The 16,657-nt window shown below is 54.1% G+C and overlaps 1 protein-coding gene across 1 annotated transcript in view; it reads left to right on the plus strand.

Moving 5' to 3' along the window:
* LOC132833541 (integrin alpha-X-like) overlaps positions 1–16,272 on the plus strand; it is a 159,445-nt gene extending 143,173 nt beyond the window's left edge. The window contains exons 5-14 of the mRNA XM_060851903.1: positions 168–227; positions 1,290–1,369; positions 1,970–2,053; positions 2,640–2,712; positions 3,908–4,015; positions 7,609–7,698; positions 11,716–11,829; positions 13,406–13,510; positions 14,640–14,750; positions 16,039–16,272. Of these exons, the coding sequence (XP_060707886.1) occupies positions 168–227; positions 1,290–1,369; positions 1,970–2,053; positions 2,640–2,712; positions 3,908–4,015; positions 7,609–7,698; positions 11,716–11,829; positions 13,406–13,510; positions 14,640–14,750; positions 16,039–16,149 (936 nt within the window). The 3' untranslated portion in view covers positions 16,150–16,272. The remainder of the gene's footprint in view (positions 1–167; positions 228–1,289; positions 1,370–1,969; positions 2,054–2,639; positions 2,713–3,907; positions 4,016–7,608; positions 7,699–11,715; positions 11,830–13,405; positions 13,511–14,639; positions 14,751–16,038) is intronic.
* The last annotated feature ends 385 nt before the right edge of the window (positions 16,273–16,657 follow it).

Raw genomic sequence — 16,657 nt, forward strand, 5'->3', positions numbered from 1 at the left:
CTCCCTCCCTCCCACACTCACCCCCTCCTCCTCCTTCCTGCTCCCTCTGTCCCTCCCACACTCACCCCCTCCTCCTCCTTCCTGCTCCCTCCATCCCTCCCACACTCATCCCTTCTTTCTCTCATGGAATCCTATGTTTATTCCCCTTCCTTTCTTTTTTGTTACAGATCCCCCAACACCAGGGTATCGTCCCCCAGGTTTACTTGGCAGCGCTGCTCGTTCATCAGGTGGTTGTGGAAAACACAATTGTAAGACACAGAATTTATAGCAAAAGTTTGCAATGTGATGTATCTGAAATTATACATAAAAAACCTTGATTGTTTGTTGAGTCTTTCACCTGTTCAAATACCATTATAGTTTCACTTCTTTCATATGTAAATCACAAAACTTTTCTTTAGAAGTTACATTCTCAGGTTAACTGTAACAATTGGTGTTAGCCCCCTGGGTTCTCTTATGGACACCCTTACAGACACACACACTCCCACACTCCACATACACCCCCTCACAGACTTAAGACACTCTGCACCCACTACACACACACACACACACCACCCCAGACACACACACACAGACAGACAAAGACCCACATACACACATATATTCTGTGTGTGAATTTGTATTGCAGAGTTACATTGCACGTTGCTCAAAAACTGCATACATTCATGTCGAACTCTGAGCTCAAAAACTGCAGGAATTTATGTAAAACTCCATTATCTCACTTTTTAGATTAGAATCAATCTAAACATCAGGTCATAGACAGAGAACACAGGGGGCTAACACCTTCAACATATTGTCTAGCTATCACCGTTAACAGCTAACCTGGGAATGCAACTTTAAAAACAAGGGTTTTGTGATTTACATATGAAAGAAGTGAAACTATAATGGTATTTGAACAGGTGAAAGACTCAACAAACAATCAAGGTTTTTTATGTATAATTTCAGATACATCACATTGCAAACTTTTGCTATAAATTCTGTGTCTTACAATTGTGTTTTCCACAACCACCTGATGAACGAGCAGCGCTGCCAAGTAAACCTGGGGGACGATACCCTGGTGTTGGGGATCTGTAACTGTGTCCACCCCAGGCCAACACCAGCAGCTCCACCTCATTTCTCTGTTGTCTGTTTCTCCTGGTCCTTCCGTCACTCTTCCCGCTTCCAAGACATTCTCTTTGGAAATATTCTGAGTCAGAGTTGCCTGGGTTATTTCACTCTCTCTCTCTTTCTCTCCCTGCTCCATTCCCCCGTCTCTCTCTCTCTCTCTCTCCTTTCTCCATCCACCCCTCCAGGTGACATTTAACGCAGAGTTTGACGTCTCTGATTCTGGGAGTGAGGACCTGGCAGCAAACTTCACCGTCACCGCCACCAGGTGAGACCTGACCCGGCAGCCAGGGACAGCACGGGGTTAGAGACAGAGTAAAGCTCCCTCTACACTGTCCCCCCATCCCAGGACAGGGACAGGATGGGGTTAGATACAGAGTAAAGCTCCCTCTACACTGTCCCTCCATCCCAGGGGCAGGGACATCACGGGCTGGGATACAGAGTAAAGCTCCCTCTACACTGACCCCCTATCCCAAGGACAGGGACAGAACGGGGTTAAATACAGAGTAAAGCTCACTCTACACTGTCCCACCATCAAACACTCCCAGGGACAGGGTCAGCACAGGGTGAGGTGCAGAGTAAAGCTCCCTCTACACTGTCACCCTATCACCGGGACAGGGACAGCACGGGGTTAGATACAGAGTAAAGCTCCCTCTACACTGTCCCTCCATCCCAGGGACAGGGACGGTACACGGTTAGATAGTGAGTAAAGCTCCCTGTACCTGTTGCCCAATGACAGCCCCCTCCTATTTAAGCTGAGTTGAGTGAGTGTCGGGATGAGCTGTTGAGGAGGGGGTTTAGGACCCCAGCTGATGACTTGTTTCCCTCCTCTGTCTGTCCCTCCCTCACTCCCTCGGTCCTTCTCCAGTGGGAACGCTGTGCGGATTACCAACGAGAGCACTCTGACCCGGACTCTCTTCCTGCGTTACACTGTCAGTGTGGTGACCTCCGGGTGAGTGGCTGCTGGGAGATGGAGGGTGGGGAGTGAGGGTCTGGGGGAGGGAGGCTGGTCAATGGGGAGGGGTTTCTGATGCAAACACAAATACTCTGCTCTGAGCCACCCCTCAGACAGTGTCTCTCCATCTTTGACAGACATGTCGGTCCCAAATCCTTGTTCATCCATCACGCCCAGGGATGTGCGGGTCAGGGTGGGTAGGCCGTGGGGAATTGTCCCGTAGTGCCCAGGGATGTGCGGGTCAGGGTGGGTAGGCCGTGGGGAATTGTCCCGTAGTGCCCAGGGATGTGCGGGTCAGGGTGGTTTGACCGTGGGGAATTGTCCCGTAGTGCCCAGGGATGTACAGGTCAGGGTGGGTAGGCCGTGGGGAACGGAGGGTGACAGAGATTGTTTGGACGGTCTGTGTCTGAGTCACCGATGAGTCAGCTTGGATCTCCACTTCCCAGTTTCCCACCCGGTGTCCCTGGCGTTTCCCTCTTCCATCTGTGTATCCCTCAGTACCCCACATTAGGCCATGTCCGTTCTGTGTGCCACCTGTTGAAGTAACTGCCCGCTTTCTGCCAATCCTTCTGTATGTTTGCAGGATCGAGTCCACGCGGCACATCAATGTCACCGCTGGAAGCCAGGAGCAGCGGCTGGTCAAACACTCCTACCAGGTGAGGAGTGGTCCTCGGGCTCCTCCTCCCCACTGCCCGCCCTGTCGGGGTCTCCCATGGCTCTTGCCCGAGGTGCAGCAGGGTGGGCAAGAGGGGGTTAGGGAATGGGGAGCTGCAGTGACTCTATCCCAGGCCCGATCTCCACGCCCCAGGACCCTACTGCAGTGTGGCACTGTTCAGGCCTCAGGCTCCATTAGGGACCAGGCCTGGACTGGGCCCCGATGTTCTCAGATTCGGGACACGGGCACAGACCCGACTCTGGGCCTCCACGTGTAGGACCAGGACCCCACCACACGGGGCGCACCTACTGCCCGTCCACCACAGCAGCAGCCGCCTCCGACCATTCCCCAATGGGACCTGGTGCCAACCCACCACCACCCCACCCCCCACCACCATCGCCCCCTGCTGCTGTAGATGGTCAGGGGTCTGTACCAACTACCCTCCCTCACCTGTACCCCTTCACCTGTTGGCCCTCTGTGTGAGGAAGTTGCCCATCCTGTCCCTTTTCTGACTTTCCCCTTTCCCTGTGACCTTGTCATCCCATCCTCCCTCCCTGGTCCAGCCTCCATGTTACTGCAGAAAGACACTGATGCAGCTCCATCCCAAGTGCCTCTGGGTAATTTGCCACAGGGGAACGGCTCTCGGCTCAGGGTATGGCGTCTAGTGGAACAGGGGTCAGTGCTGGGAGGGGATTGTCTCTCTGTCTTTCTCTCTCTGTCTCTCTCTCTGTCTCTCTCTTTCTCTCTCTCACTGTCTCTCTTTCTCTCTTCCCCCGCCTCCCTCGCTCCACCCCTCCTGCTCAGTAACAATATGGAGTACACAGCCAAACCCGCAGTTGCCTTTAACCCGAAGAGCCCAAGAAAGGGGAATGATGTTCCTCGGTTTGGGAATCCCAGTGAACAGGGATTCGTCATTCCCCACCACCATGTTTGGAAAAGTGATACGGCCTCCATTTTGGGGACACAGTAATCCTCTGGACCTCCATTTTGGGGCAGAGTTACTCCTTGGGCATTTAGTTTGTGGACACAATTGACCCCAGGGCCACCATTTTGGGGACAGAGATGGCCCCTGGGCCTCCGTATCTGCCCTGAGATCGATCCCCATCTATGTTCTGCATGTGGCTCAGATGGAAAGCAGGGACCACCAGTGGGCATTGCTGCCTTCCAGAGTTGACTGCGATCTCTGTTGGCCGTAGGTAGAGAACCTGGGAGACCGCAGCGTGCCGATTGGAGTGATCCTCTCTGTCCCAGACCGTCTCAGCGGACAGTCCATCTGGAACGTTTCCGTGTCCCCACGAAACCAGGTGAGTGGGCCAAAGGGGGTCTGGGGGAGATGGTATGGAGAGGCACATGGACGGCAAATGGGGAGCCGGTGTTGACTATCCACCAGGGGGTGCCCACACCATGTCCCACCTGCAACAGGGTGGCATGGGGTGGGCTCAGTGGGTAGAAATGCTGCTTCACGGCACCAGGGACATGGGTTCAATACCATTCTCAGGCGACTGTCAGTGTAGAGTTGGCATATTCTCCTGAGTGGCCAATCCACCCTAACCCACACATCCCTGGGCACTATGGGACAATATCCCCTCAGCCAATCCCCCCTAACCCACACATCCCTGGGCACTATGGGACAATATCCCCACAGCCAATCCAACTCTTCAACCGCAAGAAATGCAAAACTTGCGCCCACACCTCCTCCCTCACTTCTCTCCAAGGCCCCAAGGGATCCTTCCATATCCGCCACAAGTTCACCTGTACCTCCACACACATCATCTATTGCATCCGCTGCACCCGATGTGGCCTCCTCTATATTGGGGAGACGGGCCGCTTACTTGCAGAACGCTTCAGGGAACACCTCTGGGCCGCCCAGACCAACCAACCCAACCACCCCCGTGGCTCAACACTTTAACTCTCCCTCCCACTCCACCAAGGACATGCAGGTCCTTGGACTCCTCCACCGCCAGAACATCATAACACGACGGCTGGAGGAAGAGCGCCTCATCTTCCGCCTGGGAACCCTCCAACCACAAGGAATGAACTCAGATTTCTCCAGTTTCCTCATTTCCCTCCCCCCACCTTGTCTCAGTCAAATCCCTCGAACTCAGCACCGCCCTCCTAACCTGCAATCTTCTTCCTGACCTCTCCGCCCCCACCCCACTCCGGCCTATCACCCTCACCTTGACCTCCTTCCACCTATCACATCTCCATCGCCCCTCCCCCAAGTCCCTCCTCCCTACCTTTTATCTTACCCTGCTGGACACACTCTCCTCATTCCTGATGAAGGGCTTATGCCCGAAACGTCAATTCTCCTGTTCCTTGGATGCTGCCTGACCTGCTGCGCTTTTCCAGCAACACATTTTCAGCCCACAGTCCATCCCCCCTAACCTGCACATCCCTGGGCACTACTGGACAATTTCCCATGGCCAATCCACCCTAACCTTGATGTCTTTGGATTGTGGGAGGAAACCGGAGCACCCGGAAGAAGTGCACTCAGACACAGGGAGAACGTGCAACCTCCACACAGACAGTTGCCTGAGGGTGGGCTCGAACCTGGGACCCTGGTGCTGTGGGGGTGAAGTTGTGCTCACTGAGCCACCGTGACAATTATCTGCTTCCAGTTTCAGCCGTGTGACCCGAGCAGTACCAGAGCCAGTGGGTATTGGGGGGAGGGTGGATTTCTTTTAGGGAGTGGTGGGTGGGAGAAACTCTGTGCATGTTGGAGTTCGAGCCAGCCCAAGGGAAGGTGGTTGTGAAGGGTCAGTTACCTCAGCAGCAGGATATCCCTCAGAACTGTATCCTCACCCCCAACTATCTCCAGCTACTTCCTCACTGCCCTTCCTTCTGTCGAACGGGAGGGCAGGGGGGATGTTTGGCAGTGATTACGTTCAGCACCGTTCCCGACTCCTCAGGTACTGAAGGGGCTGTGCCTGTTTACAGCGAGATCCCGGCAGTGTCCGGCTTCTAGCATGAATACCAAGTCAGTGTGTTAGGTTTCATTCATAGAGGGATTGAGTTCCAGAACCGCAATATCATGCTGCAACTATACAAAACCCTGGTGCGGCCACGTTTGGAATATTGTGTACAGTTCTGGTCCTCATATTCTGGGAAGGATGTGGAAGCACTGGAAAAGGTACAGAGGAGATTTACCAGGACGTTGCCTGGTCTGGAGGGAAGGTCTTATGAGGAAAGGCTGAGAGACTTGAACCTGTTCTCATTGGCAAGAAGAAGGCTAAGAGGGGATTTGATAGAGACGTACAAGATGATCAGAGGATTAGCTCGGGTAGACAGTGAATGTCTTTTTCATAGGATGATGACATCATCTTGTACGAGGGGTCATAACTACAAATTGAGGGGTGATAGATTTAAGACCGATGTCAGAGGCAGGTTCTTTCCGCAGAGAGTGGTAAGGGCGTAGAATGCCCCACCTGCTAATGTAGTCAACTCAGCCACATAAGGGAGATTTAATCAATCCTTAGATAAGCACATAGATGATTTTGGGATAGTGTAGGGGGAACAGGCTGAGAATAGTTCGCAGGTCGACGCAACATAGAGCGCCGAAGGGCCTGTTCTGCATTGAGTTGTTCTCTGTTCGATGTTCTAACACCACACTATGACCATCACCAATGAAAACAGTGTTGCTGTTGGCGTATTCCACGCTGTTATCATGACTGAATCCCCCACTAGCAACATCGTGGGGGTTACTATTAACCAGAAACTGAACTGAACCCAGCGTCATATCGAGTTGAGTTGAGTTGAGTGAAGCTGAATTGCATGTATAATCCCGAGGCCCAGGGAAAAGCTTTGTCTTGCGAGCAACCCAGGCAGATCCCAGAGTTAAGGAGCACAGGTAGTAAATAACAGGGAAACAGCGGCAAAAACAAAACCACAGGGACAGGCGAATGTTAAGGGTTTGTGAGTCCATTCAGTATTCTAACAACAGTAGGGTAGAAGCTGTTGTGAAACCGGCTGGTGCGTGTGTGTTCCGGCTTCTGTCCCTTCTCCCCGATGGTAGAGGTTGTAGAAAAACATTGCCAGGGTGGGATGGATCTTTGAGAATGCTGGTGGCCTTTCCTTGACAGAGGGCCTGGCAGATGGATCCTATAGATGGGAGGTTGGCCTTTCTGATTGTCCGGGCCAAGTTCACCGCTCTCTGTAACCGACTCCGATCTTGAGTGGTCCAGTTACCATCCCAGGTAGTGATACGTATCAATCCAGTGGCTACACAAGAAGGTCAGAGGTCAGAGGCTGGGACTCCCGCGGTGAGTAACTCACCTCCTGACCTCCCCTCCACCATCTTCCAGGCACAGGTCGGGAGTGAGAGGGAATATTCCCCGCTGCCCCTGGGCGGGGAAGGCTCGAACAGCACTCCTGGAGCAGGACAGCATCCAGGATGAAACTGTGCCTACCCTGCGTGATTGGCACCACGTCCAGCAGCACCAGCTCTCCCTCCACCCACCGGTGCTCCGATGGTACAAGATGCACTGAAGAAACCCACTGAGGCTCCGCACACAGCACCTTCCCAACCCACACCTGCTCCCATCGGAGCTTCTGATAGGGCGATGGTCCAAGTGCCAAAAGGGGGTGGGTTTCAGTTCAAGCTGGTTGTGTTAAATCCTTGTTTCCCAGCGAGGAGCCACTTGGAAATAGCGATCACTGTTCACCATGAGAAATCAGCTCCGTGCTTTCCTGCCGCCTGGATGTCCAAGACTGCACGAGCGGGGAGATATGAACATTTTGACGATATTTGCAAACACTCTGGGAGCAGTGGGGAGTAACATTCGTGATGGGGAGGGACGTCTCGAGAACATGAGGGTGGGGGGTTCCTGGACCCAGCGAGGGGATGAATTTCTGACAGTCTGTTTGTGTCTGTCTGTCTCCTGCACCACCCGCACACCAGACGCACCGCTCAGTGTGCTCACCCTCCATCGACAGAGGGAAAAGGCCGCAGGGGATCTCTGTTCACAACAGACAAGACAACGTCACTGAGGTAAGGTGGTGCAGAGTGGCATTTGTGGGAAATGCAGAGTCATTCCAGTGGGCACAATGGGAGGCCATTCTGCCCCTACACACTCTGCTGGAGATGTCAAGGATAACAATCCAACACATTCGCCTCCTCTGAGCCAGTCACACTCAATTCATGTCCCCCCACCGTGTCCCTCCCCCATCCCCCTCAATCCCTGTCCCTCCCCCATTCCCCTCAATCCCTGTCCCTCCTTCCCTCTGGGTCCCTCCCCATCCCCCTCAGTCCGTGTCCCTCCCTCCCTCCCTCTGGGTCCCTCCCCCATCCCCCTCAATCCCTGTCCCTCCCTCCCTCTGGGTCCCTCCCCCATCCCCCTCAATCCCTGTCCCTCCCTCCCTCTGGGTCCCTCCCCCATCCCCTCAATCCCTGTCCCTCCCTCCCTCTGGGTCCCTCCCCCATCCCCCTCAATCCCTGTCCCTCCCTCCCTCTGGGTCCCTCCCCCATCCCCCTCAATCCCTGTCCCTCCCTCCCTCTGGGTCTCTCCCCCATCCCCCTCAATCCCTGTCCCTCCCTCCCTCTGGGTCTCTCCTCCATCCCCCTCAGTCCGTGTCCCTCCCTCCCTCTGGGTCCCTCCCCCATCCCCCTCAGTCCGTGTCCCTCCCTCCCTCTGGGTCTCTCCTCCATCCCCCTCAGTCCGTGTCCCTCTGGGTCCTGACCGTCCCGTCTGTCCATCTGTTGTTTCTGGGAAGTGAAGATGACCGGATGGGTTTGTGGGACGGCCGGACTGGGCTTGCGAGAGACTGGAATGGTTTGGATGAGGTGGGGACCACGCGGTGGGCTGGGGAAGGGGTCAGTGGAGAGCTGTATTTGCCCCTTTAACTCTGCATTGTTTTATCACCCTAGCCCTGCCCATCCACATTTATACCTTTAAGATCCACCCCAGCCCCCCGCTTGTTACTGGTTCCCTGGCCATGCGCCTGTTTCTCTGGGTGTTGGAATTTTAATTAAGTTATTGATAAAAGTTGTGTTCTCATTGAGTCTCTGTGTAGCAGACGCAACACAGGGCTCTGGGACGGGGGCAGAAATGAAACTGACTGCACTCTGGCAGGAGTGTGGGGTGGGGGAGAGATGTGGAACCTCCTGTGTCCAAGTGACTGACATAACCAATATGACCAGGGCGTAAGGATATCCTCAGTTCAGGCTGACCAACTCCTATCGTCTCATCCGGGCAGTGCAGTGGTAAACCCTCTCCGAAATCCTCCACATCCTTCCTGGAAGGCAGCGACCAGATCCCCACACGATACTCTGTGTGGGACTTCACTGAGGCCTTCGGAAAGCTGCCTGTTGTACTCACTTCCCTCCGACCAATCAAGGTTCTGGATTAGAGTGGGGCTGGAAAATCACAGCAGGTCAGACAGTATCCGAGGAGTCGGAAAATCAACGTTTCAGGCAAAAGCCCTTCCTCAGGAATACTGTGCTGGGCTTTGCTTTTCCAGCGCCACACTCTGGGACTCCAATCTCCATTTGCCGAATAAATCACCTTCATCAGACATGACTAGTCCCACACAAAGCCGTGCGCTCTGTCCCTCATGGGAGCCCTGCTTTTCCAAATGCACATAATTCCTGGATTCCTGATGAATGCCCGAAACGTTGGTTTTCCTGCTCCTCGGATGCTGCCTGTCCTGCTATGCTTTCCCAGCACCGCTCTGATCCAGAAGCTGGTTTTCAGGATCTGCAGTCCCTGGTTTGATCCTGACCGATAAAGGCAGGCACGTCATCCACCTTCTTTACTAATCCATCAACTTGCGTGGCCACTTTCTGGACACAGTAGACTTGGAGCCCCACATCCCTCTGTACATTAACACTGTTCAGGGTCCTGTCACTAACTGTGCACTTTTTCTTAACGTTTAATCTCACAAAGTGCAGCGCCTCGCACTTATTCAGATTAAACTCCATCTGCCGTTTCTCTGCCCATAGCAGCGACTGATCGATTTCCCACTGGATCCTTTGTGAACCTTTCACTATCAACAACTCCACTGACCTTTGTACCATCTGCAATCTCAGTATCCCATCCAACTCATATATATATATATATATTTGTTTTTCACCACAGAACATGCCCTTCAGCCCACGGTGTTGTGCCGACCACTGATCCTCATGTATGTACCCTCAACTTTCTGTGACCATATGCATGTCCAGGAGTCTCTAAATGTCCCCAATGACCCTGCCTCCACAACTGCTGCTGGCAACACATACCATGCTCTCACAACTCTCTGTGTAAAGAACCGGCCTCTGACATCCCCTCGATACTTTCCTCCAACCAGCTTAAAGCTATGACCCCTTGTGTTAGTCATTTCTGCCCTGGGAAATAGTCTCTGGCTATCGACTCTACCTATGCCTCTCATTATCTTGTATACCTCAATTAGGTCCCCTCTTCTCCTCCTTTTCTCCAATGAAAATAGTCCGAGCTCAGTCAACCTCTCCCCATAAGATAAGCCCTCCAGTCCAGGCAGCATCCTGGTAAACCTCCTCTGAACCCTCTCCAAAACATCCACATCTTTCCTATAAGAGGGCGACCAGAACTGGACGCAGTATTCCAAGTGCAGTCTAACCAAAGTTTTATAGAGCTGCAACAAGACCTCACGACTCTTAAACTCAATCCCCCTGTTCATGAAAGCCAAAACACCATATGCTTTCTTAACAACCCTGTCCACTTGGGTGGCCATTTTAAGGGATCTATGTACCTGCACACCAAGATCCCTCTGTTCCTCCACACTGCCAAGAATCCTATCCTTATTCCTGTACTCAGCTTTCAAATTTGACCTTCCAAAATGCATCACCTCACATTTATCCAGGTTGAACTCCATCTGCCACCTCTCAGCCCATCTCTGCATCCTGTCAATATCCCGCTGCAGCCTACAACAGCCCTCGATACTGTCAACGACTCCTCCAACCTTCGTGTCATCTGCAAAGTTGCCGACTCATCCTTCAATCTCCTCATCCAAGTCATTAATAAAAATTACAAACAGTAGAGGCCCAAGGACAGAGCCCTGTGGAACACCACTCACCACAGACTTCCAGGCAGAATATGTTCCTTCTACTACCACTCGCTGCCTTCTGTTGGCCAGCCAATTCTATATCCAGAATTGCATATGCGTGTATATCTCACAAACAGCAGGGAGTCCCAGTCCAGATCCCTGCGGAACACCACACCAGTCACACACCTCCAGCCTTCCACATTCCCCTCCAATGGGTGAGCCCATTCTGTATCCATACGGCCAATCCCCAGAGATCCCATCTATCCTAACTTTCGGGATAAGCCTCCCAGCCTATCCAGCCTCTCTCTCTCTCTCTCTCACCCCAACCCTCCAATCCTGGCCACATTCCTTGCATATTTTTTTCCGAACCCTTTCAAATTTTACACCGCTCTCCTTCTGAGAGGTGGGTGACCAGGATTACAGGAAACATTCCTTCTTGTCGGAAACTGTACTAAACTCTAGGTGCAGAACATCCACTGCTCTACCCTCACCAATCACCTTCATCACCTCCGGGAGACAATCAGTCCACTTTCTCATTCCTGATGAAACGCTTTTGCCCAAAACATCGATTTTCCTGTTCCTCAGATGCTGCCAAACCTGCTGGGCTTTTCCAGCACCACACTCTGGGACTCCAATCTCCATTCGCCGAATAAATCACCTTCGTCAGATATGACCAGCCCCACACAAAAGCCGTGCGCTCTGTCCCTCATCGGGCCCTGCTTTTCCAAATGCACATAATTCCAATCCCGAAGAATCCTCTCCAACTGGGTCCAGCCACCGATGTATGAGACTCAGTGGTCGATGGTTTCCAGTTCACTGCTTGAATCAGAGCAGCGACCTTAGTGATATGGCAGTCTGCAAGGGATCAGGCCCATGGTGAGGGAGGACACACAGACACCAAGATGTCGCTGTTGTTTGACTCCACTGAGACAACCAATCGCAGTGCCATCTGCAAACCGACTCCCCATCACTCCGATATTCCCAACCAATGTCCCAACTGTTGCAGGACTGTGGGATCGCGCCATGCATTCTGCTGAGGTGTGAGGTGTCCAACCTGCGGGGCCATGAGAAGGTGATCTTCGATATTCAGGGGGAGGTGAGGACTGAGGCAATTACTCAGGTAAGTGGATCATCTCTGACCAGGAGCTGGATGGAAAACCACCTGCATTTCGTCTGATGCTGACCACAGCTGAGGGAGGGGGAAAGGTCAGAGGGGGAAAGGTCGGAGGGTCAGTGCTGAGGGAGGGGGAAAGGTCGGAGGGTCAGTGCTGAGGGAGAGGGAAAGGTCAGAGAGTCAGTGCTGAGGGAGTGCCGCACTGTCGGAGGGTCAGTGCTGAGGGAGTGTGCATTGTCAGGGGGTCAATGTTGAGGGAGTGCCGCACTGTCGGAGGGATGGTGCTGAGGGAGTGGGACTGGTCGAAGGGTCAGTGCTGAGGGAATGGGCGCTGTCGGATGGTCAGTGCTGAGGGAGAGGGCACTGTTGCAGGGTCAGTGCTGAGGGAGAGGGCACTGTTGCAGGGTCAGTGCTGAGGGAGTGGACACTGTCGGAGGGATGGTGCTGAGGGAGTGGGCACTGTCGAGGGTCAGTGCTGAGGGACTGGGCACTGTCAGAGGGTCAGTGCTGAGGTAGCGGGCACTGTGGGAGGATCTGTGCTGAGGGAGTGGACACTGTCGGAGGGTCAGTGCTGAAGGAGTGACGCACTGTCGGAGTGTCAGTGCTGAGGGAGTGGGCACTGTCAGAGGGTCAGTGCTGAGGAGGTGGCGCACTGTCGGAGGGTCAGTGCTGAGGGAGTGCCGAACTTTCGGAGGGTCAGTGCTGAGGGAGTGCCGCACTGTCGGAGGGTCAGTGCTGAGGGAGTGCCGAACTTTCGGAGGGTCAGTGCTGAGGGAGTGCCGCACTGTCGGAGGGTCAGTGCTGAGAGATTGGGCACTGACGGAGGGTCAGTGCTGAGGGAGTGGGCACTGTCGGAGGGTCAGTGCTGAGGGAGTGCCGCACTGTCGGAGGGTCAGTGCTGAGGGAGTGGGCACTGTCGGAGGGTCAGTGCTGAGGGAGTGCCGCACTGTCGGAGGGTCAGTGCTGAGGGAGTGGGCACTGTCGGAGGGTCAGTGCTGAGGGAGTGCCGCACTGTCGGAGGGTCAGTGCTGAGGGAGTGGGCACTGTCGGAGGGTCAGTGCTGAGGGAGTGGGCACTGTCGGAGGGTCAGTGCTGAGGGAGTGGGCACTGTCGGAGGGTCAGTGCTGAGGGAGTGGGCACTGTCGGAGGGTCAGTGCTGAGGGAGTGCCGCACTGTCGGAGGGTCAGTGCTGAGGGAGTGGGCACTGTCGGAGGGTCAGTGCTGAGGGAGTGCCGCACTGTCGGAGGGTCAGTGCTGAGGGAGTGGGCACTGTCGGAGGGTCAGTGCTGAGGGAGTGGGCACTGTCGGAGGGTCAGTGCTGAGGGAGTGCCGCACTGTCGGAGGGTCAGTGCTGAGGGAGTGGGCACTGTCGGAGGGTCAGTGCTGAGGGAGTGCCGCACTGTCGGAGGGTCAGTGCTGAGGGAGTGGGCACTGTCGGAGGGTCAGTGCTGAGGGAGTGGGCACTGTCGGAGGGTCAGTGCTGAGGGAGTGTTCTGGTCAGTGTTTTAGTATTGTTGTTGCGTGGTTTCTGGTCTGTATTGAGTCCCAGATATTCATGTTGTAATTTTTCTCCATGTCACAGTTGAATGTGAAACAGTTTCAGTTGATCAGTAAGTTACGACTCCGTTATGATCAGCAGAAGTACGTGGATGTATCGAATGTGAACGATAAGTTGAAGGAGTCAATGGTGAGTGATGCCAGGGGGATATTTGCGACATTCCCGAAATTTCACATCTAACATTCCCCAACCAGCTAAAGATCCAGATATAAATCGTCCAAAAGTGACCCAAATCACAGCGGGCTGGATAGAGCAAATGACCACCACATCCCCTTCACAGGGAGTGGGCTGTGTTACCCAGATCCCATGTGCCATATCCCTCTCCTATATCTGCTTGCTCCATCACTCTCCCATATCCCTGTCCCACATCCCTGTCCCATATCGGTGACACAGTGGTTAGCACTGCTCCCTCAAAGCACCCGGGACCCGGGTTCAATTTCAGCCTCAGGCGACTCTCTGTGTGGAGTTTTCACGTTCTCCCCGTGTCTGCTCCGGTTTCCTTCCACAATCCAGAAATGTGCAGGTTCGGTGAATTGGCCGTGCTAAATTGCCCGTAGTGTTTGGTGAAGGGGTAAATGTAGTGGGATGGGTTTTCCCCGGAGGGTCGGTGTGGACATGTTTGGCCGAAGGGCCTGTTTCCACTCTGTAAGTAATCTCATCTAATCTAATATCCCTGCCCCGTATCCCTGCTCCGTATCCCTGCCCCACATCCCTGCCCCTTTATCCCTGCCCCGTATCCCTGCCCCGTATCCCTGCCCCGCATCCCTGCCCCGTATCCCTGCCCTTTATCCCTGCCCCGTATCCCTGCTCCGTATCCCTGCCCCGTATCCCTGCTCCGTATCCCTGCCCCGTATCCCTGCTCCGTATCCCTGCCCCGTATCCCTGCCCTTTATCCCTGCCCTGTATCCCTGCTCCGTATCCCTGCCCCGCATCCCTGCCCCGTATCCCTGCCCTTTATCCCTGCCCCACATCCCTGCCCCACATCCCTGCCCTTTATCCCTGCCCCACATCCCTGCCCCACATCCCTGCCCTTTATCCCTGCCCCACATCCCTGCCCCACATCCCTGCCCTTTATCCCTGCCCCACATCCCTGCCCCACATCCCTGCCCTTTATCCCTGTCCCGTATCCCTGCCCCACATCCCTGCCCCACATCCCTGCCCCACATCCCTGCCCTGTATCCATGTTCCATATCCCTGGGTCCGACTGGGGTCACTCCCATTGCAGTGTACTGACCCTGTTGTGACCCTCTCCCTCTAGATCGAGACTGAGGTGGATGTGCTGGTGATGGCGGATCACCTGGTGGAGATTGTTGCTGGGAGTGTGGCCGGTCTCTTCCTGCTCATGATCTGCTGCGTTGTCCTTTACAAGGTGGTACCGTCACCGTCAGGGTGGGGCGTGTCGGGCTGGGGAATACTGAGGGGAAGGGCTGGAGGGAGATGGTTGGTGATCATTTTGGACTGAACTGGGGAGTCATGGGGATCAATTGGAAATCCTACAAGTTCAGGGATACAGCGGCTATCCAGTCAGACAGCATCGAGAGCACGGTCTGAGGTTGATGAAGGACAGAGGACAGGGAGCAAGAGGGTCGAGAGGGTGTGGTCAAGCGAGGGAGTGGGGGGGCCCACGGGAAGGAGAGAAGATAGTGGGAATGTTGAGCCCTTACTCTGAGCCGTCTGGTCTCAGACTGTCACTGAAGGGAATACATCCTTCCCAGTCCTTCTCCCAGAAAACCCTCACAGGTATGTTTCAGTCAGGTCACCTGAGATTTATCCCAACTCCAACCACTGGAGGCACTGCCTTCGGTGTCTGGTCAAGTAGGTAGGGCCTGTATTCATCAGAGATCAGGGAAAATGGGAGAGCAGCCGAATCCACATTTTGAGCTCAGGAGCCTCCCTCTCCTTCCTTCACCCAACCTTGGTCCTGACGTTAGTTTGGTGGGTGGGGGGAGGGGGGGGGTGCATGGGGAGGAAGGTTGAACAGGCGAGTGGTACTGAACAAGCAATTCAATCACATTGCCTTTACAGAGCTCCCCCTCCTCACCCTTATACTCCCCTCCCTCAAACCCCCACCACCCAGTGGCCACCCACTCGACTCTCAGTCAACGCCCTCACTGACTCTGAGGTCAGATTGTGGAGCAGCAACAAACCAGCATGGGGCGTGGGTGATGCTGGTTCCCAGGATGCATCCTGGGATTGAGAAACAGCTGAACCTCCAAACAAGACCTCATTGGGGATGTGGTTCAGGTCAGGTGACCAGTGGGTTATGAGGGAGAGGAGGGGGGGTTTCATCATCCAGACCTGAGTAACACAAACCCCCAGAACTGTCGTCTGCCCCCTCCTCTGCACCCCAGCGCAGCAGATGGGCGTTGGGGTAGATCATTCTGACCTCAGGAACTTCCTATCTCCTCCACCCATTACGCCCCCACAAATGTAATTCAGCAAGAGATTTGCGGGGACCCCCAGTTATTGAGCAGGTCATGGTGATATGAAATGTTAAGGGTGGGTTAAACTCCCCCTGAGCACTCTGTCAGTCTCTCTGTGACTCCACAGCCCTCTTTACAACTTGTTAATGAACTCGATTCCTTCCCCTCTTCGCCTGCCACGCTCTGGCATGGCCAGTCTTGATGATCTGACCCTTGAACTCTGACCTTTTCCAGCTGGGATTCTTCAAGCGGAACAAAGCGTCTGGGGACAAGGACCCACTCCAGAAGGATTCCCCGCCTGCGACAGAGGGGTCAGCAGCTGAGGCAGCGACTGCGCAGAGCTGAGGGAAAATGGCGGGTTTCTGGTCTGATCCCACTGTGTGCAATTGGAATAATCCACATGCAGCATCTCCCTGAGTGATTCACTCCCAAGTCTGAGTCCAAAACCAATAAAGTGATTGATTGAAATGAAGGGAAAGTGCGAACTGGGAATGATTGATCAAAACAGAGTGTTTCTAACTCTCCTAAATGTTAAAGTCTCACATCACCAGGTTGGGGTCAAACAGCTGGATTGCCTGGAATATAACCTGGTGTCGTGTGACTTTTCAACTTTGTTGAGCCCAGTCCAACAGCGACAGCTCCACATCACCTCTCCGACGTAACGCTGACGTTGTCTGATACCTTCCTTTATCTCCACTGGCTGACAAGTGGGTGTGGGGGGGAGGGGGGGTTTACTTTAAATCCACCCTCCCCCTCTCCAGCCAAAACAAAACCATCGCCTTTTATATTCGCACATGGTGCTCACTCAGTGTACTTTATTCTGGTAATGAGGTTGTGTTGAAGAAGATCAACC

This window comes from Hemiscyllium ocellatum, chromosome 37 (assembly GCF_020745735.1).
Source record: "Hemiscyllium ocellatum isolate sHemOce1 chromosome 37, sHemOce1.pat.X.cur, whole genome shotgun sequence".
NCBI classification, from domain to species: Eukaryota; Metazoa; Chordata; class Chondrichthyes; order Orectolobiformes; family Hemiscylliidae; genus Hemiscyllium; species Hemiscyllium ocellatum.